This window comes from Kogia breviceps, chromosome 18 (genome assembly GCF_026419965.1).
Source record: "Kogia breviceps isolate mKogBre1 chromosome 18, mKogBre1 haplotype 1, whole genome shotgun sequence".
NCBI classification, from domain to species: Eukaryota; Metazoa; Chordata; class Mammalia; order Artiodactyla; family Physeteridae; genus Kogia; species Kogia breviceps.
In genome coordinates, this window is record NC_081327.1 from 46281025 (window position 1) to 46306367 (window position 25343).

The 25343-nt window shown below is 40.6% G+C and overlaps 1 protein-coding gene and 1 non-coding gene across 3 annotated transcripts in view; one reads left to right on the plus strand and one right to left on the minus strand.

The window, feature by feature from the left end:
* The window catches only part of ZFP1 (ZFP1 zinc finger protein), a 59552-nt gene that overhangs the window by 7420 nt on the left and 26789 nt on the right, over positions 1–25343 (plus strand). Inside the window, exons 1-2 of one of the 2 annotated variants that reach the window (XM_059043752.2) lie at positions 16846–17045; positions 20937–20995. In XM_059043752.2, the coding sequence (XP_058899735.1) occupies positions 20981–20995 (15 nt within the window). In that variant the 5' untranslated portion in view covers positions 16846–17045; positions 20937–20980. Of the gene's footprint in view, positions 1–16845; positions 17046–20936; positions 20996–25343 lie in introns of those variants that run through there. The other variant, XM_067018551.1, reaches the window with a different exon arrangement.
* On the minus strand, positions 9725–9797 carry TRNAG-CCC (transfer RNA glycine (anticodon CCC)). Its single transcript has one exon. It is a non-coding gene; the product is annotated as a tRNA-Gly (tRNA).

A 25343-nucleotide genomic window follows, 5' to 3' on the forward strand; every position in this document is an offset into this window, starting at 1 on the left:
TGGTACTGATGAACCTAGTTGCAGGGCAGGAATAAAGAGGTAAACATAGAGAATGGACTTGATGACATGGGGTGGGAGGACGAAGCTGCGGTGAAGTGAGAGTAGCATCAACATATATACACTACAGAATGTAAAATAGTTGGCTGGTGAGAAGTAGCCGCATAGCACAGGGAGATCGGCTCAGTGCTTTGCGATGACCTAGAGGGGTGGGATAGCGAGGATGGGAGGGAGGCTTAAGAGGGAGGGGATATGGGGACATGTGTGTGCATATGACTGATTCGCTTTGTTGTGCAACACAAACTAACATGGTATTGTGGAGCAATTATAATCCAATAAAGATCTATTAAAAAAAAAACTCAACAATAAGAAAACAAACAACCTGATTTAAAAATGGGCAAAAGGTCTGAACAGGCATTTCTCTAAAGAAGATACACTGATAGCAAATAAGCATATGAAAAGATGCTCAATATCATATGTCATCACAGAATTGCAAATTAAAACAAAACAAGATGACACTACACATCTATTAGGATGACTAAAATTTTAAAAACTGACATCGAATACTGATGAAGACACAGAGCAACAGGAATTCTCATTCATTGCTGGTGAGAATACAAAATGGTACAGTCACGCTGGAAGACAGTTTGGCAGTTTCTTACAAAGCTAAACATAATCCTACCATAAGATCCAGCAATCACCTTTCTAGATACTTACCCAATTGAGAGGAAAGCTTCTGTCCATACAAAAGCCTGTGCACAAATATTTATAGCAGCTTTCATAATCTCCAAAAACTAAAATGTCAACAACCAAACAACCAAAATGTCCATCCAAAGGTGAATTGGTAAACCAACGGCAGTCCATTCATACAATGGAATATTTGTCAGCTAAAAATAGAAATAAGCTATCAAGTCACAAAAAGACATGGAGGAACCTTAAATATACATTGCTAAGTGAAAGAAGTCATTCTGAAAAAACTACACCCTGATTCCAACCATGTCACATTCTGAAAAGACAAAACTAGGGAGGGAGTAAAAAGACCAGTGGTTGCCAGGGATTCAAGACCAGGGGAGTGGTGATGAATAAATGTAGTACAAGGGATTTTTAGGGTGGTAAAGCTATTCTGTATGATACTGTAATGGTGGATACATGACATTATGCATTTTTCATAACCTATAGAACTTTACAACACCAAAAGTGAACCTTAGTGCAGGCAAATTTCTTTCTTTCTTTCTTTCTTTAAATATTTATTCATTTTGGCTGTGCCAGGTCTTAGTTGCAGCAGGCAGGATCTTCGTTGTGGCATGCGGGATCTTTAGTTGCGGCATGCAGGCTTCTTAGTTGCAGCATGTGGACTCTTAGTTGTGGCATGCATGTGGGATCTAGTTCCCCCACCAGGGATCAAACCTGGGCCCCCTGCATTGGGAACGCAGAGTCTTACCCACTGGACTACCAGGGAAGTCCCCAGGCAAATTTCTAAAAACATCATTTAGGAGATTGGCGGGTCCCAGGAAAGAATGCAGACTGTGACAAGACAGTCTAACTCTATCTTTCTAAATATATGAAATGACCTCACTGAAGAGGGTGGGGGAAACAGGTGCTGACATAAATGAATGGAGTTTATTAGACTAAAGGCAAAAGGAATTGCTCATAAGCACTGTACTCTAATCAGTCAAGTTGTTTCCCACAGGGGTATGAGATAACACTTCTGATACAGCTTTACGTGTAACTGGATTGATTGAATAAAGTAGTAAATGGGGAAAAGAGACAAGTCTCCCATTCAGAAGAATTCCAAATAAATTATGTAGCTACACCACCCTCAAGGGAGGCAGCATAACTTCCCACTCCCTAAATGTGAGCTTTTCCAAGTGACTTCCTTCCAAAGTGCAGTATGGAAAGGGGAAAGAAAAAGGGTCACATTATAGTGGAGAGACCTGGCAAATGCTACTTCAGTCAGATGATCAAGGTCAACGTCAATAGTCAAAAACCACATTGATGGTATGTACCTGTACCGAGTTGAATAGCATCCTCCCCCCAATTCAGGTCATTCTCAGGACCTCGGAATGGACTTTATTTGAAAATCGGGTCTTTGCAGATATAATTACTTAAGACAGGGTCCTACTAGAGTAGCGTTGGCCATTAGTCCAATGTGACTGGTGTCCGTATAAGAAGAGGCGAAGAGACACAGACACATGAGGAGAGAAACGTCACGTGACCACAGAGGCAGCAGTTGAGGTGCTGCAGCTCAAGTGAGTCAAGGAAGCTGGGAAGAAGTAAGGAAGGATTCCCCACTATGGGTTTCAGATGCTGCACGTCCTTGCCAACACCTTGATTTCAGACTTCTAGCCTCCAGAACTGTGAAGAAACAAATTTATGTTGTTTTAAGTCACTTGGTTTGTGATACTTCGTTACCACAGCCCTAGGAAATTAATATAATACCCTTGATATGGTATGATAAAAATGGTCCTTTTTACCTCTGATGTCTCCCTCCCCAAAACCCATAACCTCAGTCCAACCATGACAGACACCAGACATGTACCAGTAGAGGAGCATCCTACAAAATGCCTGACCAGTGCTCCTCAAAACTGCAAAAGTCATCGAAAACAAGGAAAGTCTGGAAAAACCGCAGCCAAGGAGAGCCCATCTTACTCAGTCCATTCAAGCTGCTGAATGGACTTCAGCAACCCATGAACAATATTTATTGGCTTAAATAATATTTATTTCTCACAGTTTTGGAAGCCGGGGCATCCAAGATCAAGGCTTCAGCAGATCTGGTGTCTGATAAGAACTGCGTCCTGGTTCCTAGACAGCTGTCTTCTCGCTGAGTCCTCCCATGGTGGAAGGGGCAAGAGAGATTTCTGGGGTCCGTTTTATAACACTAATCACATTCATGAGGGATCTGCCCTCCTGACCTGATCACCTCCCAAAGGCCCTACCTCCAAATACCATCGCACTGGGGATTAGGTTTCAACCTATGAATTTGATGGGGACACAGACATTCAATCTGTAGCAGAGCCTAAAGGGACATGAAGACTAAATGTAATGTAGCTTCCTGGATGGAATCCAGGAACAGAAAAAGGACATTCAGTAAAATGAAGGAAATCTGAAAAAACTATGGATCTTAGTTAATAATATACTAATGTTGGTTCATTAATTATAACAAATGAACCATACTAATTAATATAAGATGTTAATTAATAATAGATGGAGGGGGCTTCCCTGGTGGCGCAGTGGTTGAGAGTCCGCCTGCCGATGCAGGGGACACGGGTTTGTGCCCCGGTCCGGGAGGATCCCACATGTCGCAGAGTGGCTGGGCCCGTGAGCCATGGCTGCTGGGCCTGCGTATCCAGAGCCTGTGCTCCGCAGCGGGAGAGGCCACAGCAGTGAGAGGCCCGCGTACCGAAAAAATAAATAGATCAATAAAGATGGAGGGACTTCCCTGGAGGTGCAGTGGTTAAGACTTTGCCTTCCAGTGCAGGGGGTGTGGGTTTAATCCGTGGTCAGGGAGCTAAGATCCCACATGCCTCGCGGCCAAAAAACAACATAACAGAAGCAATATTGTAACAAATTCAATAAAGACTTTTAAAATGGTCCACATCAAAACAATCTTAAAAAAAAAAAAAAATAGGGACTTCCCTGGTGGTGAAGTTGTTAAGAATCTGCTTGCCAATTTGGGGGACACGGATTCGATCCCTGGTCCAGGAAGATCCCACATGCTGTGGAGCAACTAAGCCCGTGCGCCACAACTGCTGAGCCTGTGAGCCACAACTACTGAGCCCATGCACCTAGAGCCCATTCTCCACAACAAGAGAAGCCACTGCAATGAGAAGCCTGCACAACGCAACACGGAGTAGCTCCTGCTTGCCACGACTAGGGAAAGCCCACGCAGCAATGAAGACCCAACGCAGCCAAAAAAAAAAAAAGTAGATGGAAACTGTGCACTCTTGTGGGGGCATATCTGGAACTCTGCTATCTGCTCAGTATTTGGTAAATATAAAACTTTTCTGAAAAAATTAGGTCTATTAATAAAAATATAAATTAAAAATGGGATTAATAAGGGGGGATTGGATCCTAGTAGATAACTAAACATACCTTAAGACACAATAATGAAAAGTGTGGTATTGTTGCATGAATAGACAGAAAGACTAATGGAACAGAATAGAAAGTTCAGAAATATAACCAAATACACACAAATATTTTATGTATGATGAAGGTGGCGCCTTAAGTCCGTTTAGTAAAAATGGACTTATTAACACATGGTATCAGGGAGAAAAATAAAATTGGATCTGTATCCAAGGTAAATACCAAAGAGATAAAATATTTAAATGTAAATAAATGAAATCATAAAAACATTAGAAGAAAATGGCTTTTTTTTTTTTTTTTTTTTTTTTTTTGCAGTACGCGGGCCTCTCACTGTCGTGGCCTCTCCCGTTGCGGAGCACAGGCTACGGACGCACAGGCTCAGCAGCCATGGCTCACGGGCCCAGCCGCTCCGCGGCATGTGGGATCTTCCCGGGCCGGGGCACGAACCCGTGTGCCCTGCATCAGCAGGCAGACTCTCAACCACTGCGCCACCAGGGAAGCCCCCCAAAATGGCATTTTTTGAATTAATGTGTTGATCCAGTAGATTGCTAATCACAGGTATAAAATTTCTGTTCTGTGAAATGAATAAGTTCTAGAAATCTACTGTACAGCAGTGTGCTTGTATATAACCTTACTGCACAGTGCACTTAAAAATCTGTTAAGTGGGTAGATCTCATTTTAAGGGTTCTTACACTTAAAACAATTTTTTAAATAAATTTTTAAAGATCTAGTAGACAAGTAAAATGATGAAAGACCCTTTTTTTTAAACTAAAGAACAAGTATTGCTGAGGCTTCATTGCCACGTTCCTTAGAACCAGAAATGATTGGTTGACGGTTGTCTGATTTGTGTTAATACACTTTAATTTCAAAAAGTACTTTTGTTCCTCCATTTACTACCCCACTGTATCAGTTAGCTATTGCTGTAGTTTAATAAGCACCTAAAACTCTGTGGCATAAAACAATAAACATTCCCTTTTTTAATCTCTTTTTTTAAAAATTGAAGTATAGTTGATTTATAATGTTGCATTAATTACTGCTATACAGCAAAGTGATTCAGTTATACATATACATACATTCTATTTTTAAACTCTTTTTTGGCTGCGTTGGGTCTCCGTTGCTGGGTGTGGGCTTTCTCTAGTTGCGGTGAGCGGGGGCTACTGTTCGTTGTGGTGTGCGGGCTTCTCATTGTGGTGACTTGTCTTGTTGCGGAGCATGGGCTCTAGGCACGCGGGCTCAGTAGTTGTGGCGCACAGGCTTAGTTGCTCCATGGCATGTGGGATCTTCCCGAACCAGGGCTCGAACCCGTGTCCCCTGCATTGGCAGGTGGATTCTTATCCACTGTACCACCAGGGAAGCCCTCTATTTTTAAAACATTCTTTTCCATTATGGCTTACCACAGGATATTGAATATAGTTCTCTGTGCTATGCAGTAGGACCTTGTTATTTATCCATTCTATATATAAAAGTTCACATCTGCTAACCCCAACCTCCCACTCCATCCTTCCCCCAACCCCCCTTTCCCTTAGCAACCACCAGTCTGTTCTCTATGTTCGTGATTCTGTTTCTGTTTCATAGATAGGTTCATTTGTATCATATTTTAGATTCCACATATAAGTGACATCATATGGTATTTCTTTCTCTTTCTGACTTACTTCAGTTAGTATAATAGTATCTAGGTAGGTCCATCCATGTTACTGCAAATGGAATTATTTCATTCTTTTTTATGGCTGAGTAGTATTCCATTCTAAATACCACATCATTTTTTTCTTTAGATTTTTTTATTTTTATTTTTATTTTTATTTTTGGCTGTGTTGGGTCTTCACTGCTGCGCGCGGGCTTTCTCTAGTTGCTGCAAGCGGGGGCTACTCTTCGTTGGGGTGCGTGGGCTTCTCATTGCGGTGGCTTCTCTTGTTGTGGAGCACAGGCTCCAGGCGCATGGGCTTCAGTAGTTGTGACAAGCAAGCTCTAGAGCACAGGCTCAGTAGTTATGGCGTTCGGGCTTAGTTGCTCTGCAGCATGTGGGATTTTCCCAGACCAGTGCTCGAACCCGTGTCCCCTGCAATGGCAGGCGGATTCTTCACCACTGCGCCACCAGGGAAGTCCCCCATATCTTCTTTATCCATCCATCTGTCAATGGACATTTAGGTTGTTTCCATGTCTCAGCTATTGTGAATAGTGCTGCTATGAACATAGTGGTGCGTGCATCTTTTTGAATTATAGTTTTGTCTGGATATATGCCCAGGAGTGGGATTGCTGGATCATATGGCAACTCTATTTTTAGTGTTCTGAGGAATGTCCATACTGTTTTCCACAGTGGCTGCACCAATTTACATTCCCACCAGCAGTGTAGGAGGGTTCCCTTTTCTCCACATCCTCTCCAGCATTTATTGTTTGTAGATTTTTTAATGATGGCCATGCTGACTGGTGTGAGGTGATACCTCACTGTAGTTTTAATTTACATTTCTCTGATAATTAGTGATGTTGAGCATCTTTTCATGTGCTTTTTGGCCATCTGTATGTCTTCTTTGGAGAAATGTCTATTTAGATCTCCTGCCCATTCTTTGATTGGGTTGTTTGTTTTTTTGATATAGAGCTGCATGAGCTGTTTGTATATTTTGGAAAGTAATCCCACAGATAAAGAAGATGTGGTACATGTATACAATGGAATATTACTCAGCCATAAAAAGGAATGAAATTGGGTCATTTGTAGAGACGTGGATGGGCCTAGAGGCTGTCATACGGAATGAAGTAAGTCAGAAAGAGAAAAACAGATATCGTAGATTAACGCATATATGCGGAATCTAGAAAAATGGTATAGATGAACCGGTTTCCAAGGCAGAAATAGAGACACAGATATAGCAAACAAACGTATGGACACCAAGGGGGGAAAGAAGGGGCAGGGGTGGTGGTGGTGGGATGAACTGGGAGACTCGGATTGACATATATACACTAATATGTATAAAATAGATAACTAATAAGAACCTGCTGTATAAAAAATAATAAAATTCAAAAAATAATAATAATAATTTTTAAAAAGAAAAAAAGAAAGTAGTCCCTTGTCATGTCTGTCTCTTCCTTTGCAAATATTTTCTCCCGTTCTGTAGGCTGTCTTTTTGTTTTGTTTAAGGTTTCCTTTGTTTTGCAAAAGCTTGTAAGTTTGATTAGGTGCCATTTGTTTATTTTTGTTTTTATTTCTGTTGCCTTGGGAGACTGACCTAAGAAAACATTGATATTATTCATGTCATTTATTCTTTTTGTTTGTTTGTTTTGTTTTGTATTTTCTTTGGCCGCATATGGAATTCCCCCAACTAGGGAGCAAACCTGGAAGCGTGGAGTCTTAACACCCGGAAAAACAGCGAAGTTCAGTAGACATTTATTATTGTTCATGAGTCTATAGGTCAGCTGGGTGATTCTTCTGGTCTTGGCTGATCTCACTTGTGCATGTTTGGTTAATTTGGGAGGTTGGGTAGGCAGCTCTGCTGATCTCAGTTGGAATTTCTCATATATCTGGGCATCAGCTGGCTGTAGGCTGGTCTAGACGGGACTCAGCAGGACAACTTGCTCTCTTCCACGTGGTCTCTCGTGTTCCAACAGCGTTCTAAGAGAAAGCAGGAACATGTGAGGGCCAATATATCATTATTTTCATAGCTTTGTAGCCAAGCAAGTCACAAAGCCAGCCTCAATACAAGAGGCAGGGAAATAGATTGCACCTCCTGATAAGAAGACCTGCAAAGTCAAGTGGTAATTGAGGCCACTCCTTTTCCATAATGACCTCTAAATCCCACTGAGATATCAACTACTTCTGGTACAGAAATAAACTTCCTTCAAGCTATTTAGCAAAATGTGACCCACGGCTGGACACAAAGATATGATTGCTTGTGTATGAAGAACACCTCAGTGTTCTTCAGGATTGCTTTCCTGGAAAAACAAAACACAAAACCAATTTCCCATGGCATAAAAAAAGCACTGTAGGGCCTTATGCAGTAAAGGGTTAACTTAGCAAGTCTGGGTTGTCTAAACCTTGTACCTTCCAAAGGAAGGCTTGACTGTTGCCCAGCCCTTGGGAGGTAACTTCTAACCTCTAAGCTGGTAGAATATCCTGTCTGATAAGAGTGTTTTTCTTTACCTGGAGACCTTGAACCAGCCAGATGCTTTATGCTGGGGCCCTTGGTCCACATGGTATCAGCTCGACCTGGGGAAGGGCTGGAGACTAAGGTCAGCCGTGTGGGCAGTCAGACATGCCCACAGCACCAATCTGCAATAAAGAGCCTGGACACCAAGGCTTGGCTGAGCTTCTGGTTAACAATACTCCATGTGTGATGTCACATGCCATTGCTGGGAGAATCAAGCGCTGTCTGCATGACACCACTGAGGGAGGACAGATGGAATCTTGTGCCTGGTATCTCGAGGACCTTGGCCTTTGTGCATTTTTCCACTGCTGATTTTAATCTGTGTCCTTTCACTGCAGCAAACTGTAACCATGAGTGTAGCAGCTTGCTGAGTTCTGATTCCTTCTAAGGAAAAATTGAACCTGAGCATGGTCTGTGGGACCCCCTAAAACAGTCATATTACCATTTTGAAGCCATAGACAGATTATCTTTTTCAGACTTAAAACTTGTTAGCTTCTCCAGGCTTTTGTTTTTCCATTTGTAAATAGGTATTTGGACCAATAGACTCCTGATCTGTTCTATTTATGGATCTACTCATAAAATAGGGGAAGCTTTGGTGCAGTTGCTTTATTTTGTAATAATACTTTGTCCAGTAATACTCAAACCCACATCTTTCTGACTTGTATGAAATTATCTCTAAATTCTCTATAAAAAACAATGCACCCAGTAATAAACCTGATTCCGAATGCTTATGATTTTTTTTTTCCCCAAGGTGGGATAAATAGGATATTCTTCAGGTGTCTCTCCACAAGGAGGAGATATAGCGAGGAACTAGCTGGAATTCTTTGCAGTGCCAAGACCAGGCTAGCAGGAAAGAGGAACTGAAGAGCAGCTACTTACCCTGGTGTTATGCGGGGCTACCACCATTCCACTGAGGTGGGCAGCCCTGAAAAGTTGGATGATGCTGGAAGCTACCCACTCCAGCAGGATGCATAGGCAGCACTTGGTACATTCAGGTGGACAGGACTACAGAACTGCATGATACTGATAGTAGTTGGGTTTCAAGCGTCGTTACTACTTGCCCCAGTCATTCATTCATTCCTCATCTATACCAAGCACAGTGCTGGAAAGGCTTCAATAAATGAGACAGACAGTCCTTATATGCCCAGAGGATCCTTGATGAAGACTTCTAAGCCATTAACCATGTAAGATCGCTTCATTCACTGAGGTGAAGATAACTAAATTTTTCGAGGTTCAGGTTGATTCCATTCTCCAGAGTTAATTTATGTTAAAAACAGAAGAAAGATAGCATGAGATATTCACCTTGCTCCAAATAAGGAGAATTTTTGCAGGCTCCCTACTTTGTAATTTTGTTTTGTTTTTTAAATATTTCTTTTTTATTTCACGCCAGGTCTTAGTTGCAGCACACGGTATCTTCGTTGTGGCACATGGGATCTTTTTTTTTTCCTTAGTTGCAGCATGTGGGCCCTTTAGTTGTAGCATGCGGGCTCTTAGTTGTGGCACGTGGGATATAGTTCCCTGACCAGGGATCGAACCCGGGCCCCCTGCGTTGGGAGCACAGAGTCTTAACCACTAGACCACCAGGGAAGTCCATGTAATTTTGCCATGAAAATAAAAAAATAGAGGCCACTTCTCAGAGCCCCAAATGAGGAGGGAAAAGCTGTGATTAGATATCATTCCTTTCCATCATCTCAGGTATCTAAAAGAGGGAGGTAGGTCTACTGGCTGGGAGAAATTGGTGACCAGATGGAGTGGTGTTGTCAGACACTGGAAATAATACAAGGAAAGGAACATCCATTGGTAGGTGTCTGATTATGGAGTCTTGGAATCATGATTATAGGGATTATGGAGCCTAATACGTGATTATGGAGTCTTGGCTCAAACCTCACCTGCTGAGTAAAGTCTTCTCTAGCCATTCTACTCAAAAATGCACCCCCCTGACACTCCTGATACGACCCTCTTAGCAGTGAACTCCATCTGACATGCTCTATGTTTTCCTTATTGTTTATTGCCTGTCTCCCCAAGTAGAATGTAAGCTCATAAGGGGAGAGAGCTATGGGTTGCTCACAGCCGCGGTGCCTGCCAGCATCAGGTGCTTTGCTTGGGGAAACAACTTGAAAACCTGGCAAGGATTAAGGAATTGCTGTTAGAATTTGGCCAAAAATTCTTCTTAAACCTTGACCTTCTCAGGTTCTGAGTCTAGATGAAGGAACAGAAAATTGATAATTAAAATTTAGGGTGATCAGGAAAATCCAGACTGTGTGGAAATTCTTCAGAATAGACAATCCAGTGTTTTCAGCCTATAAATGGCAAAAAAAAAAAAAGATATGGAGGGGGGGACCTATGTATTAAAAGACATTAATCATGGGATGTGGATTCATTTGGACCTTGAGTTTTCAAAATTTGAAGAAATGTTCATGGAAACAATTTGGAAATATGAACAACTGGACATTTGAATACTATTAAGGAAACTTAAAGAATATTTTAGGGGCTTCCCTGGTGGCGCAGTGGTTGAGAATCCGCCTGCCGATGCAGGGGACACGGGTTCGTGCCCCGGTCCGGGAAGATCCCACGTGCCGCGGAGCGGCTGGGCCCGTGAGCCGTGGCCGCTGAGCCTGCGCGTCCGGAGCCTGTGCTCCGCAACGGGAGAGGCCACAACAGTGATTGGCCCGCGTACCACACACACAAAAATAAAAATAAATAAAATAATTTAGGTGTGATAATGGCGCATGTGACTATGCTTTACAGTGTGATCCACAGGCCCCTGGGGTCTCCAAGACCCTTGCACGGGATCCAGGAGGTCAAGGCTCTTTTAATAATAACACTTCAGCATTATTTTCCTGTTTCGTTGAGTTGACATTTGCACTGATGGTGCAAAAGCAGTTGGTGGGGGAGCTTGCTGGTGCCCCAGCAGGATTCCAGACAGTGGCACCGAGCTGCACTGGAAGTCACTACTTTTTTTTTTTCTTTTGGCCGTGCTGCGGCCTGCAAGATCTTAGTTCCCCAACCAGGGATTGAACCCATGTTCCCTGCAGTGGAAGCACGGAGTCCTAACCACTGGACCATCAGGGAATTCCCTGGCAGTCACTGCTTTCTGCGCTCTCACACAATTGCAGGAAAGAAGTACCAGTTTCACTTAAGAATGACCTTAATGGAGAAGTAAAAATGATTAATTGTATTGTCTCAACCTTTGAGCGCATGTCTTTTTAATATTCTGACTGAAGAAACGGGAAGTACGTACAAAGTACTTCTGCTGCACACAGAAGCAAGACGTTGTCTCCAGGAAAACCACTTGTGCGGTTGAGTCGTGAGCTGAACTAGCTGCTTTTCTCATGAAACATTTTTACTTGAATGGCTGACAGTCCAACAAAGGCTGGGTGTTTGGCAGACATTTTCTCAAAAATGAATGAGGTGAGCTGTCATTTCAAGGGAAACAAGTGACTATATTTCTTGCCCAATGATAAAAGGAGCTTTCAAGTAAAAATTTGAATTTTGGCAAAAACCTGATTCTGCTTCCCAATACTTATTAAAGCTTTTCTGATGAGACCAGTGGTGATATTATTATGGTTATTTGATACTATGTAATAAAATGTATCAACATGTCAAAGATCTTTATGACTCAGTAAGCCAGTGTTCTTCAAAGACCAGGGCATGATGTTACAAAATCATGCCTGGATAAATGATCCATTCAAAGTACAAGAAAGACCAATGGATTTTGATATAACGGAGTATACAAGTTCTTTGATAAAATCATATGATCTAGGGTCTGTGCCCCATGGGAATGTCATTTGAGCATGTAAACAAAAATAAAATTTTTTGTCAATATCTATGAGCTAACCACACTGTTATTTATGAGCTTTGGGATATTTGCTCCACTTTAAACAGTCACTATTATAACAGTTAAAATCTCTTTACATCCAATAACAGCGCCATACAAGCATGTACTTACTGTTGGTGCCAGTGCTTGTTGGAACTGAAGTGGATATTACAACACTCTCGGAAGATCGAACAACCACTAGGACATGCTGGGTAGGTGATTGAGAAGAGAGTGTGAAACCTTAGTGGAAGGTCAAAAAAATTTAAAGCAACATTTAACTTAAAATATGCAATATGGTTTTTTTAAAAAACATCCTCTATACTTTTCCTTTATTCCTAAGAAGAGATTAATAGAAAATAATGTGGTTTTGAACTTTGCAAGGTCTTCAGAAACAGTCCATGCACACAGTACTCTATGTTGTTATGCAGAAGGAAGTAGGGAGTTTATTTTGTATGTGTTTATTGTGGGAAGAGTGTATATTTCTTCTTTTCGTACATTTCAGTATTTAGTCTTTTAAAATATGCATAATTTTTACAAAAATAGGATCACACTCTACAAACTCTTATGTGATCTACATTTTTTCATTTCTCAACTCATTAGACACCCCCCCCTGGAGTTAGTATACATGATCATTTTCAATGCCTCCCAAAATTCCATTTACATATCATAATTTAATTACATCTATTGAAAGATTTTTAGACTGTTTCCAGTGTTTTGCAGATATAGGCTGTAATGTGAGAGCATTCATGTATATACATCATTGTACAAGATTAAGATCTATGATAATTTAAAATTTTTAACTTTTGATACAAGGAGGACTTCAGAAAGATTTTATATACTATAGTCCCACCAGAACTTTATAAAAATTTTTTTCCAAGTTGTTCCAATCCTGGGTCTCATTACTCTTTTAAACATTGGCCAAACTTATAGGTCAAAATGATATTGCATATGTTATCATATAGCTTTTCTTTGATTTTGAGTAGAGAGAAAACATTTTTGATAAATTTATTCTGTGTATTTCATCTTTAATTGGTTCTTCATATACTGAGCTTATTTTTCTTAATGGGGTTAAAGGAACATATAAGAGGAGTTCATAAATTAAGACTACCCTTTTTCTTCATTCATGTAACATGTATATTTTCCCAGCTTATTTGTCTTTAACTTTGTTTATAACATTTTTTTCAAAATTTGTCTCTATAGTTGAATTTGTCAATTATTTCCTTGATGACTTCTGCCTTTGGTGTCATAGCTTCTCACCCAAAGAATATCAAAAACATTCCCTTATCATTTCTTTACAACTACTTTGATACTTTCACTTTAAAATTTAAATCGTGAATCCGGCTTATACTTAATTGTCCTAATATGCAGTCTTAAGAATCTAACATTTTTTCCTCCAATTGTTAATTAGTTGCCCAAGAACAATCATGGAAAATTCCAATCTTTCACAAGTGCTGTGAAAACAGACACTAAATTAGTATATACTCTTGAGTCTTTTTTTTTTTTTTTCTGGATTCAGTACTAAAAAGTTTTCAGGGCTTCCCTGGTGGCACAGTGGTTGAGAGTCCGCCTGCCGATGCAGGGGACACTGGTTCGGGCCCCGGGCCGGGAAGATCCCACGTGCCACGGAGTGGCTAGGCCCGTGAGCCATGGCCGCTGAGCCTGCGCGTCCGGAGCCTGTGCTCCGCAACGGGAGAGGCCACGACAGTGAGAGGCCCGCGTACCGCAAAAAAAAAAAAAAAAAAAAAAAAGTTTTCATGTTTTAGCTTTGTAATACATTTTTATATCTAATAGTTATTAGTCTCTCTTTTAAAAAAATATCCTGAGTATTGTTTTTCTTTCTGATGAAGTATGGAATTATTCCATCAAACAAAAAGTAATCAAAAGGGTACAAACAATAAATAACAAAAATACCTTGCTGAGACTTTGAGTTTTAGTAATTTACAGAGTTATGCAACAATCACTTCAACCCAGCTTATTATTTTTTAAAATTCTGGTAAAATATACATAATATGAAATTTACCATTTTTAAGTATACAATTCAGTGGTGTTAAGCACATTCACAGTGTTGTTTATCCATCACCACCTTCTCTTTTCAGAACTTTTCATCATCTCAGATAGAAACTCCCTACCCATTAAACAGTAACTCCCATGCCTTCCCCCACTCTTGTCCCCAGCAATCTCTACTTTCTCTCTATGAATTTGCCTATTCTAGATACTTTATGTAAGCAGAATCATACAATATTTGTCCTTTTGTATGTGGCTTATTTCATTTGTATTTTCAAGGTTCATCCATGTGGTAGCATGTACCAGAACTTCATTCTTTTTTTGGCTGAATAATATTCCACTATGTGTATATACTACATTTTATTTATCCATTCTTCTGTTGGTGGGCACTAAGGGTTTTTTTTGCTGTTGTGAATAGTGCTGCTATGAACACTGATGTACAAGTAATATATCTGAGCAGAACCCTATGATAGAGTCTTCCCAGGAGAGAACTGCCCCCACCAATGTCCTCTGCCTGCCTCTTGTTTGTAGAAAACTTTAGCCTTGTAGGCTTTCCCCAAGTTCCAGAGAGCAAATTTAATCAGAGAAGTGAGAAAATACAAAAACAAAGAAAAACAGTCAAGCAAGACAAAATAATAATTGTTCAGCCACTAAACAAACTCAAGGAACTTTAGTTCCTTCTAAAGGGCTATAGATAACATTTTGAACCATATCCTTGAGCTATTTTGCAAATCCTGAAACCTCCGCCAGGTGGAAGAAGTTAACTACATGTTGAGTACAAGCACATAGACCCAAACTGGTTGAAACCAGGTTGATGATGTTGACTCCTGATTACCTCGCCACCAATCAATCATAAAGATGTCAGTGAGCTAATTACTCCACCCCCCACAATCCTCTCCCTCACCCTGTCTTTAAAAATCTTTCCCTAAAAGCCATTGGGGAATTCCAGTGTTTTAAGCATTATTCACCTGTATTCCTTGCTTGGCCTTGCAATAAACCCTGCACTTTCCTTCACCACAGCCTGGTATCAATAGACTGGCTTCACTGTTTGCATACAGACCCAAGTTTGGTTCAGTAACAGTAGCTTTTTGAGACTATATGTTGTTTTCATTAAAAACTAGTTGCTACCACTACACACCTATTAGAATGGCCAAAATCCACAACACTGACAACACCAAATGCTGACAGGGGTGTGGAGCAACAGGAACTCTCGTTCATTGCTGGTGGGAATGCAAAATGGTACAGCCATTTTGGAAGACAGTCTGGCAGTTTCTACAAAACTAAATATATTCTCATCATAAAATCTGACAACTGTGTTCCTTGATATTTATACAAATGAGAAACTTATTTTATTTCCACACAAAATATTGCATAGGGATGCTTATAGCAGCTTTATTCATAATTGTTAAAACTTGGAAGCAATGAAGATGTCCTTCAATTGCTGAATGGATAAATAAGTGGTGGTACATGCATACAATGGAATATTATTCAGTGCTAAAAAGAAATAAGCTATCAAGCCATGAAAAGACATGGAGGAACTTTAAGTGCATATTACTAAGTGAAAAAAACCAATCTGAAAAGGCTACATACTGCATGATTCCAACTATGTTACATTCTGGAAAAGGCAAAAGTGTAATAGGGAAGAAATTTCGTATTCTATTACAAGTTAATCACTAAAGGGATGCTGCCTGTAAGCTTACATTATACATAATAGACCATCTCTGGGAACCCCTGCCTCCCAGGTAATGTGTATTAAGCTAAAATACCTTTCTTCAGCTCCCGGGAAACATCTTGACCAGGCCCACCTGTGAATGACTGAAGGAAGAAGAAATTAACATAACCGCTCCAGAGGCTGAGGGGAACCAGGAAGTGTTTGACGACGCTACTCCCTCCCTTTTTAGCGTAAAAGAAGCCTGAGTTCTAACTCAGGCAAGATGGTTTTTTGGGACACACATTCATCTTCTTCTCGGTCTGCTGGTTTTCTGGGTCAAGTCCCTATTCCTTGCCCCAAGAACGTCTTGATTTATTGGCCTGCGGTGCAGCTTGGACTTGGTAACAATCCTAGGAGTACAGTAAAAAGGTCAGTGACTTTCAGGGACTCAGGGAGAAGGAGGGAAGGATGAATAGATGGAGCGCAGGGGATTTTGTGGGCAGTGAAACTATTTTGTATGATACTATGGTGGTGGATACATGTCATCATATATTTGTCAAAACCCATAGAATGTTCAACACCCAGAGTGAACCCTAGTGTAAACTATGGATTTTGGGTGATTTGTCAGTGTACGTTCGATCGTAGCAAATGTACCACTGTGGTACTGGAGGTTGATAGTGGAGGCGGCCATTCACGCGTGGGTGCAGGTGGTATAGTGGAGCCCTATGTTCCTCATAGACGAACATCTGCATCTCCTCATATTTTACTGTAAACCTAAAACTTAAAAAAAAAAAGTTGCAGCACATGGTATCTTTATGGCCGATTTTATTATTTAAAAATATCAGAAAGGTGTGAACTTAATGTTATATACAGTTATCTTTGAAAAGTGAGATTATGGGTAATATTTGCTTTATTTTATACATATTTCCTAATTTAAATGCTGTTACCATAGATTACCTGTGTAATCTTTAAAAGCCAGGATTTCTATTTTGGGGTAGGTAGTGGTTATAACTCATGAACCGCTCTGGTGGAAGTGAAGTCCAGGCGAAGGGATTATCTTGGTCAGAGCTCATCCGACCGGCTAAACAAGGTGAAGACTTTCCTGAGAGTCCCTACGGTGAGGCCCTGCAGGCTTATGGGAAATGTAGTCCCGAAGTTCGATGGACCACCCCTCGGAGGACCCTGGGACGGCAAGCAACCCCTGCATCTGCGCATGTGCAATGCTGCGAGCGCGCCGGTGGCCGCCCTTCCCCCACCTCCCGCCGCGAGTGGGTGACAGGGCTCTGGTCTCCACGCGTTTTAGCCGCCCCGCACCGTGACCCGGCCTGGCACTGAGCCACGAGCGGAGGCTGTGCCCCTCCAGGTATGAGGGGGCCTGCTAGGCAGCTCCGCGGGGTCCGGGGGCCGAGGGGAAGGAGATGAGGGATGGACTCGTGCCCGCGTGGGGTGGAAGCCCAAACTTCGGTGACTCGCAGGCGGCGGCGACCCTCGGGGTGGTGTCCGAGGCGGCCCGGCTCTCTCCTCGGCGCCGGACCAGCGGGGCCCGCCTGGCCGGACGTGCGGGGGCGGGAACGGCCGAAGGGGAGGGCGGCGGCGAGGGCCAGCCTTCCTCCCTTTGTCAGGCAAAGCGCCTCCGACCCGCCGCGAAGGTCTTCGGCCGCGCAGGAGCAGGTCCTGAAACCCGGCGGGCGGGCGCAGGGCGAGGCTGGGGGCGGGGCCGGGCGCACCTGGCAGCGCCCGGATGCCGCGTGCGGCTGCCCAGGGCCTCGCTGGGTGGAGGGAGGCTTGAAAGGTTTCGCAAGTTTCCTGATGCGCAAATTGCTGAATGAGTAAGACCTGTGATCTCTTTGCAAGACCTTTTCAGCTGAAGTGTTCACCCAATCCTCACACCTACCCTGTGTCTTCGCTTAGTTCCTCAGTTTCAACCGAAGGAAAAGTGAAGGCTCTGGTGAAGTGATTTACCCAAGGTCACTTAGCCAGCTGGTATTTTGTCATATGAATGGGAAGTATTTTTTTCATTTGCCTTTAAATTTTGCTCATTGGTGGGTTTTGCCATGGAGGCGTTTTGAATTTCTTTATGGTTGAATTTACTGCTCTTCCTTTTTATGACACCCAAAAGCCTTCACCACTTTGAGATTCTACAAGTTTTACTAATGATTCCCACTGGTACTTTAGAATAAGTTATATTTTAAAGAAATCTGTTGGTACTTTTATTATGATCCAGTTAATGATTACATTTAATTAGGGGGAATGGACACCTTTATGATGTAGGATCTTACTGTAGGCCTTCCCCATTTGTTCCTCTTTCATTTTTCCCCCTTGCCAGCACTTTATAAGTTCGTTCATAAAATATTTGCATTTTTATTAACTTTATTCTTGTGTAGTAATTTACTGCTATTGAAGATGGAATTGTTTTCCATTATTTCATCTTTTTTCTCTTGAGTTTGTTGATATTTCGCACTTTTCTTGTTTTGTGTATTTGGGATTGCTCCTTTTTCTCTTTAATTAACGTAGCTAATGTTTATCGATTTTTATTGTGAAAGAATAACTTTTTAATGTCTGTGGCATCTGTAGTAACATCTCGATTATCCTTGACATCGGTTTTTTTTTTTCTTTTTTTTGGCTATGTTGGGTCTTCATCGCCACACGCGGGCTTTTTCCAGTTGCCGTGAGCGGGGGCTACTCTTCGTTGCGGTGCACAGGCCTCTCATTGTAGTGGCCCCCTGTGTTGCAGAGACTGGCTCCAGGCGCGCGGGCCTCAGCAGCTGTGGCACACAGGCTCAGCAGTCGTGGCTCGTGGGCTCCAGAGCGCAGGCTCAGCAATTGTGGCACACAGGCCCAGTTGCTCTATGGCGTGTGGGATCTTCCTGGACCAGGGATCGAACCCGTGTCCTCTGCATTGGCAGGCAGATTCTTAACTACTGTGTCACCAGGGACGTCCCAAACACATTGCTTTTAGACAGCACGTAGTTTGGTCTTTTTTACCCAGTTTGGCAACCTTTGTCATTTAGTTGGTGTGTTTGTACAATGAATTATTGACATGGTTGGGTTAAAATCTACCATCTTGCTAGTATTTTTCTACTTGGCCCATCTGGTCTTTGTTCCTATTTTCCTCTTTTTCTGACTGCTTTTGGATTTAGTGGTAGTTTTTCATGATTCCATATTTTTCTCCATTATTTGGTTATTGTTTATACCTCTTTAAATTTTTTTGTGGTTGCCCTAAGGTTTAAATAAACTTCTTGAGTGAATCACAGTGAACCTTTAAATATAGTCTACTGCTTTGTGTGTAATGTAAGTTCCTTAAAACAATATACTGCCATCAACAATTTCATCATCTCATCTATGTGCTATTATTGTCATATATTTTACATATGCTCTAAGTTCACAAAACTTTTCTACTCTTTTTGCTTTAGACAGTCAATTATCTTTTAGATTGATAAAATAAGAAAAAATGTCTTTTATATTTCTATTCATTTTAACCATTCCCAGAGATCTTTATTTCTTTGTGTAGATCTACATTTGTCTGTGATAGTCCTTCTACCTGAAGAACTTCTTTAAATATTTCTTGTAGTACAGGTCTACTGGTAATGAATTTTCTGTTTTTGTTTGTTTGAAAAGGTTTTTATTTTCACTTTTATTTTTTGAAAAATCTATTTGCTGGGTATAGAATACTGGATTGGTAGTTTTTTGTTGTTTTTTTTTTTTTTTTTCCTTTTTTAAAGCACTTTAAAAATGTCAGTACATTGTCTTCCAGCTTGTATAGTTTCTGATGAGAAATTCTCTGTGATTCTTTAATTCAGTTCCAGATCACTGCAATAAAGCAAGTCACATGAATATTTTGGTTTCTCAGTGCATATAAAAGTCATGTTTACCTTATACTGCAGTCTGTTAAGTGTGCGATATCATTGTCTAAAAAACAATGTGCATACCTTAATTTAAAAGTACTTTATTACTAAAAAATGCTGACCATCATCTGACAATGCAAAGTTACCACAAACCTTCAATTTGTTTAAAAATAAAAAAGCAATCTGTGACGAGCAATAAAATGAGGTATGTCTGTATGTAACGTGTCAGGGTTTTTTTCTGGCTGCTTTCAAGAATTTCTCTCTAACTTAGGTTTCCATTGGTTTGAATGTGATATGTCCAGGTGTGTCCATTTTATTTTGTTTTTTGATATTTATCCTTTTTGGATAAATTATCTGAGTTTCTTGGATCTGTGGTTTGATATCATTCAGTATTTTTGGAAAATCCTTGGTCATTATGTCTTCAATACTTCTTCTGTCCCATTTTCTCTTCTTTTGGGATCCCAATACATTTTTTTAAAGATTTATTATTTATTTTATTTTATTTATTTTTGGCTATGTCGGGTCTTAGTTGCAGCATGCAGGATCTTTCGTTGCAGCACGCCGGCACTTAGTTGCAGCACATGGGCTTCTCTCTAGCTGTGGCATGCGGGTTTTTCTCTCTCTAGTTGTGGTGCGTGGGCTGTGTAGTTTGCGGCACAGGGCTCTCTCGTTGAGGCTCGTGAGCTCAGTAGTTGTGGTGCAAGGGCTTAATCGCCCTGTGGCATGTGGGATGTTAGCTCCCCAACCAGGGATCGAACCTGCGTTCCCTGCATTGGGAGGCAGATTCTTTTCTACTGGACCACCAGGAAAGTCCCTGGGATCTCAATACATTTTTGTTAGGCCATTTGATATTGCACTACAGCCCTTGGATTCTCTGTCCTTTTTTTTCCCCCCTTTCCTTTCTCTTTGTGTCTCAGTTTGGGTAATTTCTTTTGATCTGTCTTCAGATTTACTGAAAATTTCCTCAACTCTGTTGTAATGCCTATTGAAGGTATTCTTTCAACTCTGTTACTGTGCTTTTCTTAGCATTTCCATATTTTTCTTGAAGTTTCCATCTCTTGAAATTCTCTGTTCATTCATTTTGTAAATCTTTTCCTTTAAAGCTTTAATATATGAATCATAGTTTTAAATTCCCTGTCCGATAATTTAATCAGTTATGGTTTCTTTTGACTTTTGTCAGTTGATAGTGGGTTGTCTTAGTCTTACCTTTTTGGATATTTCATAATGCTTGATTGAAAGTGAGTGCTGCCAGCATGATCCTTTTTGCCCCTTCTGAACAGGCAAAAGGACTAGCTCAGGAGGTGGTATTTTCTCAGGTGATGTGTAAGGATTTCCAAACAAGTCATTCTAGAAGTTCTGAGGCAGGTCAGATCTTTAATAACAATACCTTTCTTTTTCCTCTATTTCAGTTTTGCCTTCCTGGTTCTCTGCCTTTATCCAAAAGCTACAGAAAATGAACAAATCCCAGGTGAGTTGTTTGTTTATTCACAATTTTATTTTTCTGTGCATTTGAGGAAGTTTACAAGGACCTAGAAAATGAAATAGAAAGGTATAAATGAGTACAACTCAGGAAAACATAGTAAGAATAATCAACACCAGCAACCAAAAAGTAAGTCAAGTTACTTAAGTGTCTTGCATTGATTATGAATACCATTTCCTTGGTTTTCTAGTATTACGTCTGAATAAATTTTATGGACCTTCATATAGATGGTGTTTTGAACAGCATCCCCAGAAAAAAAAATTAAACAGGTTATTATTTTGTCTCTGGTTATTTCATATAGCATTCTTCAAGGTACTATAGTGTGTATTTTATTTTTCTGGTCAGATTAGCATGATGCTAGAGAACTCACTAAATATCTGGATGTGTATTTAAATTCTCCCTCTAACTTCCATCAGTTCCATTGTCATTACTTTCTTGAATGGCATTGCAGAATGTATTTGTACGTATTTACACAAGTATAAGTACAGGTTATTATAAGACAGCATATTAATCATACTGTTCTGTTTATATGTGTTTTGTTTTACTTTTAATGAATAGACTTAATTTCTTAGAGCAGCTTTGGGCTTATGGAAGATTTAAGTGAAAAGTACAGAGTTCCCATATACTCCTTTTCTCCCTCTGCACAATTTCCCGTTACTAACATCTTGCATTAATGTGGTATACCTGTTACAGTTGATGAGCCAATATTGATACTTTAAGTGAAGTCCATAGTTTATGTTAGGATTTGCTTTTGTGCATTCTGTGCGTTTTGACAAATACATAATGACGTGTACCCACCATTATCGTATCTTACAGAATAGTTTCACTGCCCACAAAATCCCCTGTGCTCCACCTATTCATCCCTCCCCCACTTTCCTTGAGCACCTGGAAACCACTGTTTGTTTTTTTTTTTTACTGTCTCCCTAGTTTTGCCTTTTCTAGAACATTATACAGTTGGAATCAGTCAGTATGTAGCCTTTTCAAATTGGTTTCTTTCACTTAGTAATATGCATTTAAAGTTCCTCCATGTGTTTTCATGGCTTGATAGCTCATTTCTTTTTATCACTGAATAATATTCCATTGTCTGGATGTACTACCATTTATTTACCCATTCAGCAATTGAAGGACATCTTGGTTGCTGCCAAGTTTTGACAGTTATGAATTAAGCTGCTATAAACATGTCTGTGCAGTGTTTTGTGTGGATATAAGTTAATCATTTGGGTAAATGCTAAGGAACACAATTGCCAGTGTGTACAGCAAGAATATGTGTAGTTTTGTGAGAAACTGCCAGACTGTCTTCCAGAGTAGCTGTAACATTTGCATTCCCACCAGCAGTGAGTAAGAGTTCCTGTTGCTCCACATCCTCGTCAGCATTTGGTGTTGTCAGTGTTGTGAACTTTGGCCACTTTTTAATAAAAAGTTATTTTATATTCATTTATTTAGGCTGCACTGGGTCTTAGTTGTGACATGTGGGCTTCTTAGTTGTGGCATGCATGCGGGATCTAGTTCCCCAACTGGGGATCAAACCTGGGCCCCCTGCATTGTGAGCGTGGAGTCTTACCCACTGGACCACCAGGGAAGTCCTGAACTTTGGCCACTTTAATAGGCATTTAACGGTGTTTTATTGTTGTTGTAATTTATAATTCTGTGATGATATGATATGATGTTGAGTATCTTTACATGTGTTTATTTGCCACCTGTATATCTTCTTTAGTGAGGTGTTTGTTAAGGTCTTTGGCCCTTTTTAAAAATTTATTTTACTGAAGTATAGTTGATTTACAATATTGTGTTAATTTCTCCTGTACAGCAAAGTAATTCAGTTATATATACATTGTTTTTTAAAAATATTCTTTTCCATTATGGTTTATCATAGGATATTGAATATAGTTTCCTGTGCTATGCAGTAGGACCTTGCTGTTTATATAATAGCTTACATCTGCTAACCCCAAACACCCACTCCATCTCTCCCCCAAACCGTGATTCTGTTTCTATATCACAGAAAGGTTCATTTGTGTCATATCTTAGATTTCACATATAAGTGATATCATATGATACTTGTCTTTCTCTGTGAGTTATTTCACTTAGTATGATAATCTCTAGGTCCATCCATGTTGCTGCAAATGGCATTTTTTCATTCATTTTATGGCTGAATAGTATTCCGTTGTATATATGTACCATATCTTTATCCATTCCTCTGTCAGTGGACATTTAGGTTGCTTCCATGTCTTGGCTATTGTGAATAGTGCTGCTATGAACATAGGGGTGCATGTATCTTTTTAAATTATAGTTTTGTCTGGTGATATATGCCCAGGAGTGGGATTGCTGAATCATATGGTAATTCTAGTTTTAGTTTTCTGAAGGACTTCCATACTGTTTTCCATACTGGCTGCACTTTGAGCCATTTTAAAATCAGGTTGTTTGTTTTCATATTGTTGAGTTTTGAGAGTTCTTTATATATTTCGGATATCAATCCTTTATCAGGTATGTGTGTTGCAAAGATCTTTGTCTTTTCATTCTCTTGATTATGTGTGTTTTTATCACTCAACATATTTTTGAAGTCTTTCCGTATCAGAGCATAGAGTTTCCTCATTTTTTTCTGATTTTTTTATTGTGTAATGTAATATGTATACAGATGAGTGTATAAAGCATTATAGTACTCTTTACACATGTTATAACATGTATAAAAATATGGATACATTAAAGAATAATAAATGAGCACTCACATTAAGAAATAGAACATTATCTCTTCTTTTTTAAACATATTTATTTGGTTGTGCTGGGTCTTAGTTGCGGGCTCCTTAGTTGTATGTAGCAGGTGGGCTCCTTAGTTGCGGCTCGCCAGCTCCTTAGTTGCGGCATGCAAACTCTTAGTTGTGGCATGCATGTGGGATTTAGTTCCCTGACCAGGGATTGAACGCGGGTCCCCTGCATATTGGGAGCGTGGAGTTTTTGTGTGTGTGTGTGTGGTACGCGGGCCTCTCACTGTTGTGGCCTCTCCTGTTGCGGAGCACAGGCTCCTGACGCGCAGGCTCAGAGGCCATGGCTCATGGGCCCAGCCGCTCCATGGCATGTGGGATCTTCCCGGACCCGGGCACGAACCCGTGTCTCCTGCATCGGCAGGCGGATTCTCAACCACTGTGCCACCAGGGAAGCCCGGGAGCGTGGAGTCTTAACCACTGCGCCGCCAGGGAAGTCCCTATCTGTTCTTTATGATACATTCTCTGATTGAATCCTGCTAGTAGGTAGCCACTATCTTGACATTTTTGTTATTTATTCCCTTGCTTTCCTCAAAGATTTTACCATGTATGTGTTTATCCCTAATCAATACAAAATTCAGTTTTGAAAAACTATAACTGCGATTTATATTTCATAATTTTTGTCTGATTGGTGGAGTTTTTTCTCTCTTTTTCTAGATGTAAACAGTCTAAAAGATGTCCTTTTGTGTACCCATGTTTCCTTTATCAAGACTTAAGATTTTTATCATTGTTTTTTCAAGATATATTGGCCAGTGTTAGCTATAGAGAGGTGAAACCACTCATGCATTGTTTGTGCTACTAAACAATGGTACAGACTTACTGGGGAGCAATGTGGCAAAACGTATCAAGCAAGCACAAATCTAATTGTGTGTAGAAATTCTGCTACTTTTGGATAAAGGCTCCTAGGAGATGAGCTGAATAGAGTCTCTGAGTCATAGTCTGGCTTCAGTTTTTCTGAGAGTTTACAAAAATCTCATTTGGAGAAGTCATTGGCAAGGTCATGAAAAACATAGGAAAACATAGGGCTCACATGGTTGGACCATCTGGCAGGGTCAGAGTGTGAATCAGGTATTGAATGTCTGACAAGAATATAATTAGAGTGAGTGGGCTGCTCAGTGTTCTCTGCTTCTTAGCTCACTAGTCAACTGCCAACTCTCAGGAGTAGATCAAAGCAGAGTACTTCTGTGAGATGAAATGAGTGTCCTCATGTGATCCAAGGCAGCCTGGTGTGGAGGGGAGAGATAGATGTCATCAGGACTTGTTCAAGAGAAGCCAAACCAAAGTTAAACCAACCCCAACAGATAAGAAGCTGGGCCAGGATCACTAAGGTATTCTGCCCTCAGGTTAACAAGGTGATACAATGTCACTAGGCATCTTATGACAGCCCTCAGAATACCTGCTTTTGAATCACACTATTCCAATCTGTATGACAAACAATTTAGAATTGATGGAGAATCACTACCATTCTGCAATCTCCTTCAAACTCCTCCTAGGGATTCCCGCACCTTTCCTATTGATCTTTTGTTTGCCTTTTCCCCTGTGTTTGTCTATTTTGAATTACTATTTTATTGGAGTAAATT